Below are 20272 nucleotides of genomic sequence, written 5' to 3'. Positions count from 1 at the left end.
TGTTCTTAACTTTGGGAATTATAAACTAATTTTCAGGTACAAATTAAATTTATATAAACTTTAATAGTATGAGATAAGTATCTCAAACATGAGTTACTCATGAATAAATTGAATCTTAAAGTTCTAGAGTTGAGAGGCCACACTCTAGAATCTTGATTAACCCTACTACGGTATACAACTCTCTTAAAGTATCTGGCTGGAAATCAAAAGCCAGCCATAGCCATATTATTATTATATCAAAGATAATCTGCTCAATAATTGAAAACTTTTCTCAATCAAATCTTTATAAAAATAAAAAACAAAATTGTTTCTCTCTCATATTAGCAAATGTTAATGAGTGGCAAAGTGACCAAAGGTCAGGTGGAAAGGAAGAAAAGACAAAAGAATAGAAAACCCACACTAGATAGTATGTTCTTATCAATAGAATTCCAAAAGGGAGAAAGGCAGACTAGAAAATGTTTTACTATATCAAAATATTTCTACTTTATTTTAAGGTTAATCTATATTTGTCTTTGTTCCTAGATAATCTAAATTGTTTTGGAAAATGATAAGTATATTCCATTAAGTTTAAATGATTTAAAAAGTGTTCTTTACTCCTACCCTTAACACAAATGCATACAATACTAGAGACAAACTTCTAGACACCCTATGTGCCCACAGGAGACAGGATATACCTCTTCTGTACATATATTCTAGTTTTTATTCCACATAAAATATTCTATAAGACTTTGCCCTAGCCAATTTTATCTTAAAACAATTTGTTAATAATATATCCAAACTCAATTAGCTCTTTTCAACAATGAGGTGATTCAAGGCAATTCCAATAGACTTGTGATAGAGCTATCTGAATCCAGAGAGAGAATTATGGAGACTGAGGGTGGATCACAGCATGGTATTTTCACCTTTTTTTGTTGCTTACTTGTTTTTTTTTCTTCCTCATTTCCTCTTCCCCTCTTTTGATCTGATTTTGTGTGTGTGTGTTCAACATGATAAATGTGGAAATATGTTCAAAAGAATTGTACATTTTTAACCTATACTGGATTGTTTGCTAACTAGGGGAAGTGAGAAGTGGGGACAGAGGGAGAAAAATTTGGATCACAAGGCCTTTGTAAGGATGAGTGTTGAAAACTATCTTTGCATGTATATATCCAAATTCTACCATAACTCTTACAAAATCCCACTGTAATGCTCTTCTGGATGGTTTCTATCTGTCTTCTAGTCCTTCTATCTCCATCCTCATCTTCTTTCCCCTGACCAACATTATAAAGGAATAGATGTCCCACTCTGATGTTTAATATGCTTTAGCAGAACCTACTAAAAAAATTGTACTTATAGACATTGTGGAATTATTATTTCCTATATTCTCACTAGACTCTAAGGCTATTTTTTATTCTGCTGCCCATATTCCACTTTGAGCAACGAGCTGCCAGTAAGTATATATTTAGGAGAGAAGTGGGAGGGCCACAGGCAATATTATGAGTCAAGGCACTGCATACCATTTTGGAATGGGGTAAGGTAGCATAAGCAATACTAAAAAAAAAAAAAAAAAAAACATACTACTATAAGAAGCTAAAATGTAAGGGTCCAAAAAAATGATCAGGTTGTTCCAGGTTATAGGGGGAAGTTAAAGAGGGTGTGAAGTAAAGAGCCAGAACATCTTTCAGTCACTCTAGGATACAAAGTGAATAGGCTGCAGGGAAAGAGGTATAAATATGGCTGAGGGGAAAAGAATGAGCCAGAATTGCAGAAATAGCAATAGCTACAATCTGTTTCTTTTTAAACCATAGTATTTCTTCCAGTGAGATATTTTAATTTAGCTATCAGTCCAAATTATAAGACTTTTAACAATTCTGAATACAGTTAAAGAGAAGCAGGAAAAAATGAGTTCTGTAACTCATATAGTTATGCAAATAGTCTAAGAAATAAGTCTACTAATTTGTTTCATTGAGAATTTGTGATTGTGAATTGTGACAAGAATTTATTATAGCTTTTCTATAATAATATACATATATTTTAGTTTTCAGTAAAGTATATAATTAGCAAGTCATTTCAGTCAAAGGACCTGGAAACAAATCATAAATGTTACCAGGCCATAACTTAGAAAACTTTTATGGACTGGGATAGAGCCTCTTAGTGAAGAAAAGGGAGGTATTTGTCTGTTCTATCCTCAAAAATCCTTCAAGTACCTTCAAATAATGCCCTAAGATAAAACAAGTAAATAGAAGAGTCTTTTTGCTTGAAGTGGGGGCAGGATTTTATTGCTTTGCCCATACACAGAACTGGGTCATAGACTTGGGTAGCAGTCCCATGGCAGGAAAGAGTGCTTGTGGTCATTTAGACACCAGAGCACAGGTAAGAGAGTATTAAACACTTCTCTTCTTAGGTTATACTATCTCTTCCAAGATGGAAGAGCTGAAGACTTAAGAAAAAGAAGTATCTTTGAAAACAGCTGCATTAAAATCCTTGGAACTTTGAATAGTTCATTCTTCATTCTTTAGCAAAGAGTTAAAAATCAAGAAATAGGCTGGAAAAATGAGTGAGCAACAAAAAAAATTCTCTACAGAAAGTTATTTTGGAGACAAGGAAAATCAAAACACATATCCAAAAGCCAATCAAAGTCAAAACTCTTATGTCCAAAGCCTTAAAGGAAAAATATGAATTGATCTCAGGCTATAGAAGAGCTCAAAAATGATTTTTAAAATTCAAGTAAAAGAGTTATAGGAAAAATTGGGAAGAGAAATGAGAGTGATGCAAGAAAATAATGAAAAACTAGTCAACAATTTGGTAAAGGAGGCATCAAAAATACTAAAGAAAATAAAATCTTAAAAAAACAGAAAAGGTCTAGTGGTAAAAGAGGTATAAAAATCCAATAAGAAGAATATCTTGAAAAACAGAACTGCATAAATGGAAAAGTATATATTAAAATTCACTGAAAAGAAGGTTCCTAAACCCCCCCAAAGTTGGCTAAATGGAAAAAGAGACACAAATTCACTGAAGAAGAGTATTCCTTTACTGAATATGGATCAAAGCATGGTATTTTCACCTTTTTTGGGTGGTAATATTGTTTGTTTGCTTGTTTTTTTTTTCCTCTTGTGTTTTTTTTTTCCCTTTTGATCTGATTTTTCCTGTATAACATGTTGCATATGGAAATGTTTAGATGAGTTTCACATATTTAACCTATAGTGGATTGTCTACTCTCTGGGGGAGGGAGGGAAGGAGGGAAAAAATTTGGAACACAAGGTTTTGCAAAGGTGAATGTTGAAAACTATCTTTGCATGTATTTGGAAAAATAAAAGCTGTAATTAAAAAAAAAAAAGAAGAGTAATCTATAAAAAATAGAATTGGCCAAATGGAAAAGGAGGTACAAAAGCTCATTGAAGAAAATAATTCATTAAAAACTAAAATTGATCAAATGAAAGCTAATAATTCTATATCAAGAAATAATAAAATTAAACCAAAAGAATGAAAAAAATAAAAGACAATGTGAAATATCTCACTGGAAAAATGTGACCTGAAAAATAAATCCAGGAGAGATAATTATTGGATTACATGAAAGCCATGATCAAAAAAAAAAAAAAAAAAAAAGGTTCTAGATACCATCTTTCAAAAAATTATCAAGGAAAACTGTCCTGATATTATAGAACTAAAGAATAAAATAGAAAAAGAATCTACTTAATCACCTCTTGAAATAGAACTTAAAAAGGAAATTCCCAGAAACATCATGTTAAGGAGAAAGTGATACAAGTAGACAGAAAAAAAAAAATTCACATATTGTGGAACCATAGGATAACATAAGATTTAGCAGCTTCTACATTAAAGGACTGGAGGGCTTGGATTATGATATTGCAGAATGCAAAGGAGGGGAAGAGGGTTTTCGTGTGTGGGTGAATTTGGGAAGGCAATAGTCAGAAGCAAAACATTTTTTGAGGAAGGACAGGGTGACTGGAGAGAATATAATAAATGGGGGGGAAATCTAAGACAGATATAAATACAGTTAGCAATCATAACACTGAAAAAAATTTTGGAGAAAGTATCTCTGATGAAGGCCTCTCAAATACAGGTTCAAATTTATAAAAATAAGAGCCATTTCCTAACTGATAAATGATAAAACATATGAAATCAATTTTCAGATGAAGCAAATAAAAGTATTATAGTTATATGAAAAATGCTCTAAATTACCACTGATTGGAGAAATGCAAATTAAAAAATTCTGAAATGCTATCTTATATCTGTTAGATTGGCTAATAGTACACAAAAGGAATCTGATGGAGAATATGTAGGAAAAATGAGACAATATACAGTTGGTGGACTTGTGAACTGATTCAACCATTCTGTAGAATGATTTGTAACTCTGCCTCAAGGGCTTTGGCTTAGCAATACCACTACTAGGTCTATATACTAAAAGAAGAAAAAAAAAGGAAAAAGACTTGTCTATTTATAGCAGCTCTTTTCTGGTTTCAAAGAAATGGAAATTGAGGTGATGACCATCACCTAGGAAATGTCTGAAAAAGTTTTGGGTATATGATTGTGATAGAATACTATTTACTATAAGAAATGGTAATGGGCTAGATGTTCTCATAAAAACCTGGAAAGACTTACATGAACTAATGATGAAATGAGTAGAACTAAAAAAAATTGTACATAGTACAATGATGATCATATGAATTATTTAGCTGTTTTCATTAATGTAATTTTATTCAAGACAACTCTGAAGGAATTATAATTAAAAAAAAACCTATCCATCCCCAAAGCAAGAACTGATGTAGTCTAAATATAGATGATGCTTTTTTAACTTTTATTTTTCTTGTGTATTTTTTTTGGTTTATATTTTCTTTTATATCATGACTAATAAAAATGTTTTGCATGCCATATAACACACACACACACACACACACACACACACACATACACATAAACCTATATCAAATTGCTTGCCTTCTCAATGAGAATGAGCAGCAAAGGAGAGAATTTTTTTTTTTTTATGGGAGAGATTTCAACAAATAAAGTAATTTATTGCCAATTAGACAATATAGATTTTAATAGGAGGTTAAAAACTACTCAGTTTTTCTTTTTTTCTTTTTGCATGAGTCATTTTTTTTAATAACATTATCCCTTGTATTCATTTTTCCAAATTTTCCCCTCCCTCTACTCCCACCCCTAAATAACAGGCAATCCCATACATTTTACATGTGTTACAGTATAACCTAGATACAATATATGTGTGTAAATCCAATTTTCTTGTTGCACATTAAGAATTGGATTCCGAAGGTATAAGTAACTTGGGTAGAAAGATAGTAGTACTAACACTTTACATTCAATTCCCAGTGTTCCTTCTCTGGGTGTAGTTGTTTCTGTCCATCATTGATCAACTGGAAGTGAGTTGGATCTTCTTTATGTTGAAGATTTCCACTTCCATCAGAATACATCTTCATACAGCACTGAAGTGTACAGCGATCTTCTGATTCTATTCATTTCACTCAGCATCAGTTCATGTCTCTCCAAACTTCTCTGTATTCCTCCTGCTGGTCATTTCTTACAGAGCAATAATATTCCATAACCTTCATATACCATAATTTACCCAACCATTCTCCAATTGATGGAATCCATTCATCTTCCAGTTTCTAGCTACAACAAAAAGAGCTGCCACAAACATTTTGGCACATACAGGTCCCTTTCCCCTCTTTAGTATTTCTTTGGGATGTAAGCCCAGTAGTAGCACTTCTGGATCAAAGGGTATGCACAGTTTGATAGCTTTTTGGGCATAGTTCCAAATTGCTCCCCAGAATGGCCGGATTCTTTCACAACTCCACCAACAATGCATTAGTGTCAAAGGAGAGAATTTTAATCTCAATTTTAAAAACAAATGCTGGAAACTGATTTTACATGTAATTAGAAAAAAATAAAATATTATATAAAAAGAAAACAATTATGTATTAATACCTTTTAGTTTATGCACAAAACTAAAAATCAAAGATGATTAAGGTAGAAGAAATAAGTTTATTTAGAAAAGGATTTTTTCCACTAGACATTAGTTATGAAAACTTGATAAAGATGGAAGATTGCCATTTGCTACCTCCCAGAATAATTAGATCTACAGAGGCACTGAAACCTTCTCATTTGAGCCACTTTTGGTTAAATTATTCAAAACTGCAGTGTAATTTCGCAATAATGCCAAATTAGGTAGTAAAGTTAGGCAGTAATAGATAATACTTGTTTTGATTGGGTTAGCTAGCTTCTCCAGATACATCAGGATCGGAATGTCTGGTAAAACAGAAGCAGCAAACATGAAATAAGGGTAGATGAAGAGTATATAAAAAAACAAGAGATCAAAAACAAGTTGGTAAGCTAAAATCAGGAACACAAAAAGTCAGGGTCAAGAAAGATGGGGAGAGCTCTTCAAAGTTAGAGGATGACATACTATAGGGCTAACAGGATAGGTAGTGACAAAGAACCAGAGTTCCTTAAATATAAAGTTATCCTTGGTGGTATCTCTTTTACTAAAAAAACCCAAAAAACCTTTCTAATTCTGAGTTATTATACATTCAAATATATTACTGAAGAAAATTTTAGAATCTCTTTTGTTAATATTTTTAAAAATAAGATAAATGAGCATAATCATAGCACTTACTTCCCAAAGTTATTTTGAGGATGAAATGATAATTGTAAAGTTCCTGGAACATTATAAATGGCATAAAAATGTTAGCTGCTATCTTTATTAAGAGGTAAGGAAACCAAAGCATACAGGTGAAGTGACTTGTCCAGGGTCATACTGCTAGTAATGTCTGAGGTTACATTCAAACTCGAGTCTTCCTAACTCAAAGCTCAGTGTTCTAATCCATTGTACTGCTTAATTTGCCGATGACCAAATATGTGAAGATGTGATAGCTATTTTGACATATATGAAGGGATGCCATTTGGAAGGATGCTTAGAATTATTCTCTGCAGAGATAAGTAGAACCAGTAAGTAGAAGCTTCAAGAAAGAGTATTTTGGTTCAAATATAAGTCAGATTTTTCTTTGTTTTATAAATAAGTTTTTAATTGATGTTTCCTGTTTCTTATAATCACTATCGGATTTCATATGTCCTCTCTTCTTCCCTAAGAGCCATCTCATATGACAAATTAAGATTTGTTTGTTTTTTTTTAATAGAGGAAAAAAAAATCAGAATGACCCATTGATACACTGATAAAGTAAGAAAATGTACAATATGTAAAACTATGGATCTCCCATCTCTGCCAAGGGATAGGTTGAGGGTGTCTACTACTTCTTAGTTTGAGTCATGCTTGATCTTTGTAATTTTGTTACATTTTTATTCATTTTATAATTGTTACATTTCTTCTGTTTTTTGGGGGTACTGTTCTTTTTTCTTACATTGTTGTAGTTATATATGTAATATTTTATAGGCTCTACTTGCATCATTTTGCATTAGTTCATATGGATCTTTCCATGCTTCTCTGTATTTATCACATGAATCATTTCTTATAATGTAATAGAGTACTCCATTACATTTATGCACCACAGTCTAGCCATTCTCCGTTTGCTGGGCATCTATATAGTTTCTAATTCCTAGCTAACATAAAAAATGCTACTATAAATATTTTGGTATACATGGGGACTTTTAAAAAATTGATGGCTACCTTGAGGCATTAGTCTCAGTAATAGTCTCTGGTTCAAAGGGTATGGACTTTTTAGTCACTTTATTTGCATAATTGCAAACTTATTATATTACTTTATAGCTCCACCAATAATGTATTAGTGTGCCTGTAAGACCACAACCACTTCAATATTGACTATTGACATTTTTTGTCATTTCCCCCCCCCCAATTTACCAGAGTATAGGGTGGAATCAGGGGGTTGCTCTGACTATATTTCTTTTATTCTTAGTGATATATGGAGCATTTTTTTCCCCATGTGGCTTTAAATATTTTACAATTCTTCTTTGAGAACTGTTTGTTCATATTCTTTGACCATTTGTTAGGAATTTGTTATTAGTTTTAAGTATATTTATTAATTATATATGTTGGATAACAATTTATTTGGAGAAATATGATACAAAGTTCCCCCCTCCCCATTTGACAATTTATAGATACACTATTGTTGTCTATGGAAAAACTTTTCAATTCCAACTAATTGAAATTATCTATTTTGTCTTTTGTAACTGCCCCTGTTTTTTGTTTGGTTTAGAATGCATTTTTTATCCATGGTTGTGAGAGGTATACGATCTGTCATAGTATGATATTTAATATTAATGTCAAAATTACCTTTAGGTTATATATTGTGGTGTAAGCTTGTTGGTCTAAGCCTAATTTCTGCCAGACTGCTTTCCATATCTTCTAGTATTTTTTTTTAACCCAAATAGAGAGTTATTCCCTAGGAGGTTTATGTTTTCCACTTTATCAAACATTTGGGTTTATTGTTTCTAAATCTCCCTTGTCTAGTCTGTTCCATTGATCTTTCTATTTTTTTAATCAATACCAGATGGTTTTGAAGACTGCTGTTTTATAATGTAGTTTGAGTTCTGGAAGTACTATTTTCCCCTTTGTCCTTTACTTCTTTTCATAATTTCCCTTGATAATTTCTTTGTTTTTAAAATATATTTCTACCAAAAAAATGTGTTTCTTGTGAGCAAAAGATTGTAGGGTTTTGTTTTCCTATTGAATGTTACTTTTTTCTTTTTTTTTTTTTATGTTTAATACATTCACATTGAAAGGCATAAGAGTTATATTATTTTTCTGTATCTTCTCTAATTTTTTTAAGTCACCATTTTTTGCCTTCTTGTTGTAAAAAAATATTTTGTTCCTTCAATTACTTTGGTTTTTTTTTTTTTTTTTTTTTTTAATGTGGCCCTGTTCTCCCTGGCTCTCTTTCCCTCACATTGACCTTATTTTGTTAACCCTTTCCCTTTAGAGTTTTGTTTACTAATTCCTCTCTTGCTTTTATCTGTTTATATACTTCTCCCTTTTTTTTTCTCCCTCAGATAGATTTCTCCCTTATTCTTCTTCCCTTCAGCTAGTCCTTTTCCTTATGTTTCAAAATTTTTTTGTTGCCTCTGTTGAAGAGAGATATCTTTCATTCTCTTTATTAATAATCCTTCTACTTATTCAGATTCTTGGCTCTGCATAACTATCTAGTCTCTCTCTTTCCTCTGTATTCTTCATACTATAATCAATGCTTCCAAATTATCCATTCTAGGCTCTGACCTCTAGGCACTTTCTGCCACTGTTCTGTAGTACTTACTCCATGGATTCCCCCTTTTCTCTTTTGCCTCACTCTGAGACAGTTACTTCCTGCAGCTGTCAGAGATAATACTGCTCTATGCAATGGTAAGGTATCTCCACCCCCCTCCCTCTTGTTGACTTTTTCCTCCTACATTTGTCTGGAAATTTCCTCCCTCAGTCCATATTCTCCTACTTGCTTTCAAGGGTTCAAACTCACACTCCTTACAAGTAAACTTTTCAGGCATCAAAAGCTCCAGACCTCATTCAATTTAAAGTCCTTATCTTCTTTTATCCATAGGAAAATTCAACATTAGAATCCCTTCCCATTTCCAAGTAAAAGCCTCCTTCCTTTCTTCCCCTAGTTAGTCTTTCCTCCCCTCCTCTTCACCCATTCTCCTCTAGGATTTTTCTCTTTATGAAACCAGAGAAGTCATCTTTCCTTCATTCCTAGCCCTTGATTTGACTTCAGTGTATCGCTTACTCCTCTTTATTATCCTACCTCTCTGCCCTTATTCCATGTACCCTCCAAAACTGTAAAGTAATATTCATCTATAGGCATGATGCCTGTCCATAAGGTGTACCAGATTCTATACATATCCTGCCTCCTTACTCTTACCTCTCTGCTTTCACTCCTGTAGTCTTGTATACATTTAGAAAAAAGTCACTGTTTTTTTTTGTAGTGACTCTTTTGATATTGTCTACATTTATTCATTCTTCCTGTGTTTGTTGTGCTCAACATGCAAATAATCTCTTCAGTTCTCATTTTTTCTTTCTATAAATGTTTCAAATTCTTCTTGATTAGTGGATATACCCACATTTTGTCCTGTATGGTTAGGCTCAGACCTGAAGGTTTGGTCACCATGAGCTGCATCTTGTTTTATTTCTACTCCCCCTTTTCTAGTGGGAATGGAAGAATCATGTTATTCAATTATCCTTTCCTTTGAAGGAAATTTGAAGATCTTTTTCCTCATAGAACTTGTTCCTGAATTGAATCACTACATTTAACTTACTATGTAAGTTGGACTTTTTAGCATTTTTTTTTCTGGAGATAATCCATGAATTCTGTAATTGTGAATTTCATTTTTTGTTTAGAAGCTCTGGACAGTTCTCTTCTATTACTTCCTTCATTGTGGCATCAAGGTTTTTTGTTCTCTTATGTTATTCTGGGAGATGTATGACCTTAGGAATTTCTCTATGCATCCAGATTTCAAAATCTGTATGCTTTGCTTCCGTTGTGAGCTTATTTTCTGTTAAAGTTTTTGTTTTTTGTTTCTCTTCTCCTAGATCATCTATTTTGCTCATTATTTTTGCTGTGCAGAATATAAACTCTGCTGCCATAATGTTCATTAAAAAAAACCCAAAACACTCAGAAATAGTGTATTGTGGTTCTCCTCAATTTCCACAGAGTCCTCTGTTTCATCAAGTGTTGGATCATATTTCTTCATTTTGCAGTATTTGTTCATAGATGCCTGAACTAGTTTACTAAATCTGGAGATCATATTTCCTTCTCTTGTTACTGCTATTGCTGTTGATTTGCCTATTTATGTTCAAGGTCTTTGATACTTTTTTCTTCCTATAATCTTTGGTACTTTTATGGTCTTCCCCTTTCCCCGTTTTCCTTATTGCTCATTTCTGACTCCCTCCCCTCTGACTGTGGTTTCCTGGGGGGCAGATATCAGAGTGTCTCAGCCTTCCCTACACTGGGCAAATTGCAGTTCACTCTCCTACGTCTCTGTCTTAACTGATTTTGGGGTGTTAATTGGCCCTCGCTGGAGTTGTGTTCGAATAATGTCTTCTTTCTTAGGTGTCCCTATCCTCCACTGTTCCATAGTTCTATGGCCTGGCATTAGCAGTTTAGATCTTCCAAAAAGCTGTGCTTCTGGATTACAACCCCTATTTTGCCTCTGAAGGGCTATAGTCAGGGCCTGGGAAAACTTCCACATTTGGGAGCTCAAAGTCTCTGTGGCCCTGGAAAGTATGGAGATGGGGGAGAGAAGATGAGCTTGAGAACAGAGTAGGTTTTGATGGAGACTTCTGCTGTTTCCTTGGGTCTGCTAATGTGGTCTTGGTCTTAAGGCTAGTAGTATGGGAAGTGGTCGAGGACTTGCTGAGTGAGCTTAGGTCAGTAAGCAATAGCTCCTAGATTTATTTTTTTTTTTTTAAATCTTGTTTTGGATTCTTTGTGTCCTAGACCATGGAAAATGCTGAAGATGCTTTATCTTTGGTGCATGATTTCTGTTTTAAGTAGGCTGAGTTTTTGTGGGTATTACAGAGTATATCTAATCTGCCATCTTGTTGCTCATGTGACCTGAAAATAAAGGAGAACTTTCTAACAATGAGAGTTAACCAAAAATAGAATGGATTGCCCCAGGTAAGTAGTAAGTTTCCCATTACTGAAGACTTTCAAGCAAAGACTAGATGGATTCCTATTAGGGATATTATAGAAAGGATCCCTATATGGGTTGTCCAGATGACCTCTTAATGACCTCTTAAGTATCTTTTAACTTATTATTTTAGCACATTATACAAGCAGGTTAAAAGGATTTAGTTTTATCTCTAGCTTTATACCACAAATTGGTTATATGACCATGGGCAAGGCAATCAGATTCTTTTCTGCGTTTCAAATATCTCTGATGTAAAACATCCGGAAAGAAATTCAGAAAGGCTGAGTTCATGCCCATATTCTATGAATTAATATGATATTGCCTAGTGTTCTTGGAAGGAGAGAAAGTCTGCAAACCAATTCCTGTGAGGTATTTTCTAGGATTATGAAGGTAAACATAGTTTAGCTAAACTTAGAAAACTGAGGTAGGAAAAAATACAGAGCTAAGAATATGTATCCTAATGTTTGTCTTCCCGTAATCTTTATTCTTTTCTAATTTTTAAGCTCATTTATTTCCTCATTCTCATTATGTCTAAATTCTTAGCTTTTTTTCTCAATTCCTTCCTTCATCCTCATTTGATCCCTCACCTTTTTCTTTGTCTGCCTCTTCCTACCCCCACCCAGAGTTTTCTACTTTAATTAAGGCATTTAAATTTATATGTAATATATTTAGTTTCATAATTTTAAAAATAACAAAGGAACTTAGGCTATTTACCAAAAAAAGCAAAATCTTATTTATTTCAAAAATCTCCCATTTGTATTCTCTATAACCAATGGCTGGGCAAAGACAAACTCTAGATTGTGGGGGTAATTTCTGTATATTGTTTTGGAAGTGTTAGGTTATCTCAATCCACAAGACATAAACATCAGTAGCCAGGCAGACAACAGAGCACATATCTGCATAGCACTTGAAAGATTATAAAGCTATTCAAAGGCAGAATAGGATCTCCAAAGTTTCTTCCAACTTTAAGAGGCTGAGGTGTATTTAAAAAACAAATAAAAAACACAATAACCAATATATATAGCAAATGGTAAGATGAAATAAATTTAAGAGTTTGAAGTAAATTCTATTTACATGACTGTACATATGACAAACATATAAATTATTTCTTATTGTACTTACAAACACTGTTGGTTTGGGTATAAATACATTTTCTTCATTTTCTTTGGGTAGTTCAACAGGATTTGTTGTCTCAGTCATAATTTTTGTCTCGTTTTTAGGAGCAGGTAATTTATCTCCACAGTGCCTGTTTTGCATATTAATTAGAGTCTTTTTCATTACTGCCAACTCCTGTTGAGTAATAGAATAAGAAAATGTGAAACAACTGAAAAGTACAATTATGTAAATCTATCATTAAAATGACAAAAGAATAAAATAAATCACATAAATAAAAGCTATGGAAATAATACAAAAAAGTATAAGCCAATATAGGATTGTAGAAATCTATGAGTTGAAAGGGACCTTAGAATTCTAGTCTAACCCTTAATTCGAAATGATATATACATATATATGCCTCACATATTTTGTAGAATGTCAATACTTTTTAATTTGCACTATTAAAATAATATCATATTAGTGACAAACTAGTTTCTACTTAACTATTTTGCTTCTGTGTTAACATTTAGTTTTTTTTTAAATTTTATTTTAATAGTTTTTATTTACCAGATATATGCATGGGTAATTTTACAACATTGACAATTGCCAAATCTTTTGTTCTAATTTTCCCCCTCCCCCCCAGATAGCAGGTTGACCAATACATTAACATTTAGTTCTTGAATAGTCTACATTTTATTATTATGTTTTTAGTTATCTTGGCATTTAATTTTTCCCCCTATTTTTTCCCTTCTTATTCACAGACACCCAAAATGCTCATCTGTTCCAACCCCTAATTTATACATTTGAGGCCCAGAAAAGTTAAGTGACTTGTTAAGTGCACATAGGTAATAAGTAACAGAATGATGATTCAAACTTAGATGTGTTATTTCCATGGCACTTCTGCATATCCCTTATTATATTGTTTGCTTTAACTTAACTTTGTGACCATCAAAATGGTTGCAAGGTTTGGAAAAGAAAAAAGGTCTAAGTATTTGCAATTTCCTATTATTTAGTAGAAGGTCACAGAGATAAAGTTGATACTCCTGGCTCAAATATGATTTATCTATGTATTTTTTCAAATCCTGCTATTATTTAATCTTTAAGTAACCTGGGCAAACTGAGAGTAGGCTTTAGTTTTCTCTTATAATTCAGAGCCTTTGCTAGACTACTTTGTGGTCAAATTAACCTGTATTATTATACAATGACAAAGTTGGAAGAGATCTGAGAATGTCAATCAGTACTTAAACAAGAATGAATTGTCTATAAGTAGTGCTAAAAAAGTTAACCACTCTCTGTATGAAGACTTCTAATAAGGGGTCACCTACCTTCCTAAGCATCCCAACCAATTTGAGGTAGTTCTAATTGTTTCTGAGTTTTTCATACATTAGATCCAAATATGGCTCTAAAACTTCTAATCAATGCTTCTTGTTTTGTCCTCTAGCTAGACTAAGTCAAATTCTTCCTAATTACAGCAGTTCATAGATCTTTGCAGTGAGAACTCAAGTGTTCTGAAAATACTTAGCCATTGTGAAGGATTCATGGTTCTAAACAAAACTAGTGTTTGTTAGTATAGACATAATAAGTTATAGTGGTTACTGATCATAACAGAAAGAACTACCTCTTGTTTATAATTTGAAAAAAGCTATCAAACTACCCCTAGTTCCATTTCTGTATAGCACATTCTCCAGGCTCTTTGCAATTCTATTTGCTTTTTTTTTTTTTTTCTGAATTCACTAGTTTGCTTAATTTTTCCTAATATGCAAGATGCTAAATTGAATACCTCAGAAACAGTCTGACAGGAAGCATCTAGAAGAATTTTTACATCCCTTGCTCTTGATACTATACCCCTTCTTAATGGAGTTAAAGTAAGCAGTTTTTGCTGACTATCATGTCATGTGATTCATATTGAATTCACTAAACCTCTCAAATCTTGTTAAGCCACAACCCCCTAAAGACTGTAGTAATGAATCTAAGTATATAACTTTATACATATCCATATTAGATTTTTAAAAAAACTTAAAAAGCTTTTCAGATCTTTTTTGAATCCTGACTTTGTCAACCAATTATCCATCCCAGTTTTATAAATGTGACAAGTATAGCTTCTATGATTTCATTTAAGTACAAGGCTAATGACAGATCTCTAGGGGGTAAATTTAATTCCAGTAGAGACCTTTCTTCAAGTTAACATTATGTATTTCATTCAACTAGTTCAAAATCTACCTAACTGTACTATTACTTAGCCCACAGCTACCTTATCTATAAACACAGCATGAGAGACTTACACTGTCAAATTCTTTGCTGAAATCTAAGTATACTACGCAGCATTTCCCTGATATACCTTTCTACTGCTACTGTCAAAAGTAGAAGTAAAGGTAGAACATATAGTTCTGAGCATACTATATCCTCCTATATATACATTCAAGCTTCCAAAGCTCATTGCACATAGTATCTATTGGACAGATGATGGACTCATTGCAATATATAGAGTGAAGACACACCTAATTTTGTATTTTCTTCCTCACTGGCAGTAGAAGAGATGAATTCTTCTGCTTCTCTAGCCCTTCATTTCATCCCATAATTAAGAAGCATCAGTGGTGAAGGACAGCTTATTTCAGTTATGTACAGCAGCCACTATAGCATATTTCTACATACCTATACTATTATTAGTGAAAATGAGCACAATTGTTTATTTTGATATTCATTGGCATTGTCCTCCTTTAGGATAAAGATCAGCTGATCTTTTCCAATCCAGTGGTTACTGCTATATTTTCCAAATTTGTTGGCATAGTGAGTGCAGTACTATAATGGCATCATCTTTTAAGGTTTTTAATAGATCAGCTGGAATTCCATCACCTGGGCTTCTCTTCTGCATAAACTCCAGTCACATTTTTATCAGTTAAATTTCTCTAAGAAATGGTACTAATCTGAATCTATTTATTTATTTTAATCTATTTATTTCAGAGTTAATAGTTAATTTAAATAGCACATTCTTCTAATCTTTACCTTCTTTTCTGTTTTGGTGTTTGACTTCTGCTTTAACATGATTATTTGGAACACATAAATTCATGTTAGAAAATACTAGACATGACAAACACCAAACTACCTCACAAAATTTAAATTACTACTCCTCGACAGGAAAAACCTAGTAATCTTCTTTAAGAGATAAACAGAATGAGACTTAATGAAGCATCTACAAATCACTGGATTCTTTCATTTCTTGATCTCAAATCACATTTTTCCATGTATTTTACCATACAGTGATCAGCTTGATTTAAAGAATCTTAAGTTCTTTGAAAAATTTCTGTCTTTTTATCCTTTTTCCAAAATGTTGGCTACAAATATCTTTATAGTATATATTATAGGAATTGTGGATAATTAAATCTTCCATGAAATGATATTTTAATGATTTTTCTTATGTATAGTCTTTGGATGTATAATAAAACCATCTCTGGCAATTCCTTTATTTATCTTTTTGAGGATATGCAAGCCAACCTTCCTTTAGCTAACTTCTATGTGCATTTTAGTTTTATAGTGAAAACATCAATATTGATGTGGAGGAAAGGCAAGAACTCCCCTGAGCTCTTCCCCAAACTCCTTCAAATATCTTAAAATGATGATTCTGAACATATTATAGAGTACCAGAATCCACAAAAACACAAAAACAAAATAAAACAAAGGGGAAACAATTTTTAGGCAAGATCATATGGAAGATTGATGGGAATGGTCTATTGCACCAGGTAAAAGTGGGCTGCAGTCTAGTAATAGTGAGCTGCAGTCTAGCTTAGCCTGCACCAGCACAGACACAGCTCCATGAAATCAAGAGTAGGCCTTGAGGTAACCATAGAAAGCTACTATTGGTCAAGGAGAAAATGTTGCAAGCAGCCAGGAAAAAACAATTCAAGTAGAACCACTATCACGATAACACAAGATTTAGCCTTTTAAACTTTGTTGTTGTATTTTGGCCTGTATTTTCTTTCATAACATGACTATTATGGAAATGTATTGCATGACTGCACATGTATCAAATTGCTTGCCTTCTCAAATGAAGGGTTTGGGTAGGGAGGGAGTTTGAAACTCAAAGTTTTAAAGGAATGTTTAAAATAGTGTTTTACATATAACTAAGGAAAAATAAAATAAATTAAAATTTTAAAAAGTGCCTATAGTTAAATTAATCTTATTTAACATTTTATTTCCCCCCAATTACATGAAAAACAATTTTAAAAATATTATTTAAAAATTTTTTTGAGTTCCAAATTTTTTCCCTTCCTCCTTTAACCTATTCATTGAGAAAGCAAACATAAATGAATATTTATGAAGTTAAATAACAGATTATCCTTAGTAACTAACTATGCTTCTTTATTCCTTGCTTTGCCACTATTACGGTGGTAGTGCATAGAAGTCCATTCTATAATTTTCCTTGTTTAATGTGTTGTTATAGCCAAATAATCATCTGGTACCCAATTTACTCCTTAGCAATGATATGTGAATAGCTAAAACATGAAATTTTGTTAACAGTATGAAATCCTTAATGATTATAATAATATTAATTTAAAAATAGCATTGATGGAAAAAAATGAGATTGCAGAAAGTTCGACATGAGACTAAACTTTTGGATGAAACTAAAAGGATAAAAATAATAGCTAGCATTTAATACTTTAAAAAGCACATTACATATGTGATCTGTTGATCCTTATAGTTACTATATAGACATATAGTGATATGAAGTATATGTTCTTATCCTCATTTTACAGATGAGAAAACTGAGCCTAAGAAGTTAAAAATTTGCCTAGGATCATAGCAAGTAATTCTATCTAATGCAGGATATGAATTCAAATCTTTCTCACTTCAAATCCATTGTGAGAGAGATCACTGTCTCATTGTTTCATGATAATAGATTCAATATGGAACAAATTTGCTAATGATTTTGTAGTACTCTGTATTTATCATTAGAGATAATGGAAGTACTACATTTGGCCTCTTAAGTCCTTAGAAACCAATGTATTATTGGATGAGGAGGAAATAGCTCTGTTTCTTTTTTCTTTCAAAGTATTTTTCCCCAAAATTATATGTCAAGACAATTTTTATCATTCATTTTTATAAGATTTTGAGTTCCAAATTTTTCTCTTACTCTCCTTTTCTCTTCCTAAAATGATAAAGATAGGTTATACATGTGCTATTGTGTAAAACATATTTCCACATTAGTCATAGTAATGAAAAAAGAAACAGACCAAAGGAAAAAAAACCACACAAAAAATTAAGTGAAAAAAAGTATAACTGCACATCAAGTTAGAGTCCATCAGTTCTTTTAGCTGAGTCCGTGGATAGCATTTTCCTTAGTGAGTTTTTTGTACTTGTCTTACTTAGTAAGGGTATTGCTAAGCCAAAGGGTATACAGTTTTATAATCCTTTGGGCATAGTTTCAATATGCTCAACAGAATGGTTCAATCAGTTCACAATTCCACCAACTGTGCTTTAAGATCTCATTTTCCCACATCCCCTATAAATTTTTTTTTGCACATTGTAGATCTTTTCCCTTTTAATTCTATTGCTAGTTCAAAGAGTATACACAGTTTGATTGCTCATTAAACATAGATCTAAATTTCTCTCCAGAATATTTGGATCTGTTCACAATTTCATCAATTATGCATTACTGTCCAATTTTCCCACATCCTCTTTAACATTTATCACTTTATTTTTTGTCATGTTAGTCAATATGATAGATGTAAGGTTGTTAGTTATTTTAATTTGCATTTGTCTAATCAAAAGTGATTTAGAATACTTTTTCTTTAGAGCATTATATGTCTATACAGGATTCCTTCATCTGAAACTTGCCTATCCATATCCTTTGATATTTCATCTATTGGGAAATGGCTTGTACTGTTATAAATTTGACTCAGGTCTTTATATATTTGAGAAATGGGGCCTTTATCAGAGATACTGTAAAGATTGTTTCCCAGATTTCTGTTTTCCTTCTAATCTTTTGTTTCTACAAAAAATTTTAATATGATCAAAAGGATTCTATTTAACATTTTGTTATGCTTTCTACCTGTAATTTAACTTCTTTAAGAAACTGGACGTTATACTACTTGATACATATATGTTTAGTATTGATATTACTTTGTTGTCTATGGTATCTTTTAGCAAGATGTAGTTTCCTTCTTTATCTATTTTTAATTAGGTCAATTTTTGCTTTCCCTTTGTCTGAGATCTGGATTGCTACCCCTGCTGTTTTTTTTTTTTTTTTAACCTCATCTAAAGTATAATAATTTTTGCTTTAGCCTCTTACCTTTACTCTGTGTGTGTCTCTTGTAAACAACTTCGTAGGATTCTGGTTTTTTATCTACTCTGCTATTTGTTTCCATTTTATAGGAGAGTTCATTGCGTTCCCATTCATGTTATAATGAACATATATTTCCCTCCATCCTATTATTACTCTTCTTTTACCTATTACCTATTCTCTCTTCTTTTACCCTTTTCCTTCTTGACAAGTGTTTTACTTCTGTCTACTGGCTCTCACAAATACTGCAGTAGTGTTTACAAAAGGTGACCAAGATCATATATTACCAACTACTACTAATCTATGATCCCACTTGTTTATTTCTTGTTATTCAAGGGTTATCTTTGATAAAACTAATGTTGTAACTCATATTCCCTATTAGCTTTCCATCAATTATGCTGCTGTGAAGTGATCAAGTGATCTCTTTTAAAAAAATTGGACTAGCCAAAAAAGAAAGGAAGAAAGGGAGGGAAGGTAAAGGAAAATGGAAATAATTTCTGAAAATTTACCCATTTCTTTTAATATTTTTATTAAATTAATTTCTGTTTGTCCTCTCTCCTCTTTTACCCTTTCCCTCCCTGATATTGTTTTTACTTCTGTCTACTGCATCTCTCAATTTGCCTTCTTTGTCAAACCTTCTCCCCTCCCCCATCTTTCTGCTTTATCTCCTTCCCTCCTACTGTCCTGTCAGGTAAGATAAATTTCTATATTCTATAGAATTCAGAACTGAAATTCTAAATAACACAGAACTGCTGAGTATATTATTCCCTTTCTGAGCCAATACTGATAATAAGAATGAGGCTCAAGAAATGTCCATCACTCACATTCTCATTTTTCCCCTCTATTGTAATAGATTGTGTGTGTGTGTATGTGAGAAATGGCTCTTTAGAAGCTGAATTTAGATAAAACTTAGCTAAACTTGATCAAGAACAAGGACAGAAGATACATGATGGAGATGCTTTTGAAAGAAATAAAATAAAAGGTTTGTTCAAAATAACTTGTGCAAAAGAAGTCCTGGAGACTGTGAATGTGGAAGTTAATATTGCCAAATGTGTTAATTCTTTAAAAATTTTTGTTATAAGATGGCTCACTGGGCAGAGAAGAGGGACATATCTTCAGAAATAAATGTAACTCAGAAATAAATGTGACTTGAATCTCAGTGATGGTGGTGATATATGCCCACTAACTTGGAATGAATAACTAAACAAATTATAAGATATGAAAATAATGTAATTGTGTGAAAAGAAATAATAAAACAAGTTTTAGAGAAACCTGGGAAGACTTGTATGAAATAATGCA

General features: G+C 32.5%; 1 protein-coding gene and 1 long non-coding RNA gene across 10 annotated transcripts in view; one reads left to right on the top strand and one right to left on the bottom strand.

Moving 5' to 3' along the window:
- Positions 1 to 20272, bottom strand: part of PIBF1 (progesterone immunomodulatory binding factor 1) — a 266914-nt gene that overhangs the window by 5909 nt on the left and 240733 nt on the right. For 8 of the 9 annotated variants that reach the window (XR_012487776.1, XM_074299240.1, XM_074299239.1 and 5 more), the window contains one exon: positions 12724 to 12891. Coding sequence is in view for 8 of the 9 variants with exons in the window: in XM_074299240.1 (XP_074155341.1) it covers positions 12724 to 12891 (168 nt within the window). In the remaining variant the exon portion in view is untranslated. Of the gene's footprint in view, positions 1 to 11418; positions 11526 to 12723; positions 12892 to 20272 lie in introns of those variants that run through there. The other variant, XM_074299241.1, reaches the window with a different exon arrangement.
- Positions 1 to 20272, top strand: part of LOC141560680 (uncharacterized) — a 181157-nt gene that overhangs the window by 59354 nt on the left and 101531 nt on the right. The gene's annotated exons all lie outside the window — the stretch shown is intronic.

Source organism: Sminthopsis crassicaudata, chromosome 3 (genome assembly GCF_048593235.1).
Source record: "Sminthopsis crassicaudata isolate SCR6 chromosome 3, ASM4859323v1, whole genome shotgun sequence".
Lineage (NCBI taxonomy): Eukaryota > Metazoa > Chordata > Mammalia > Dasyuromorphia > Dasyuridae > Sminthopsis > Sminthopsis crassicaudata.
This window is presented reverse-complemented; position numbering and strand designations above follow the sequence as displayed.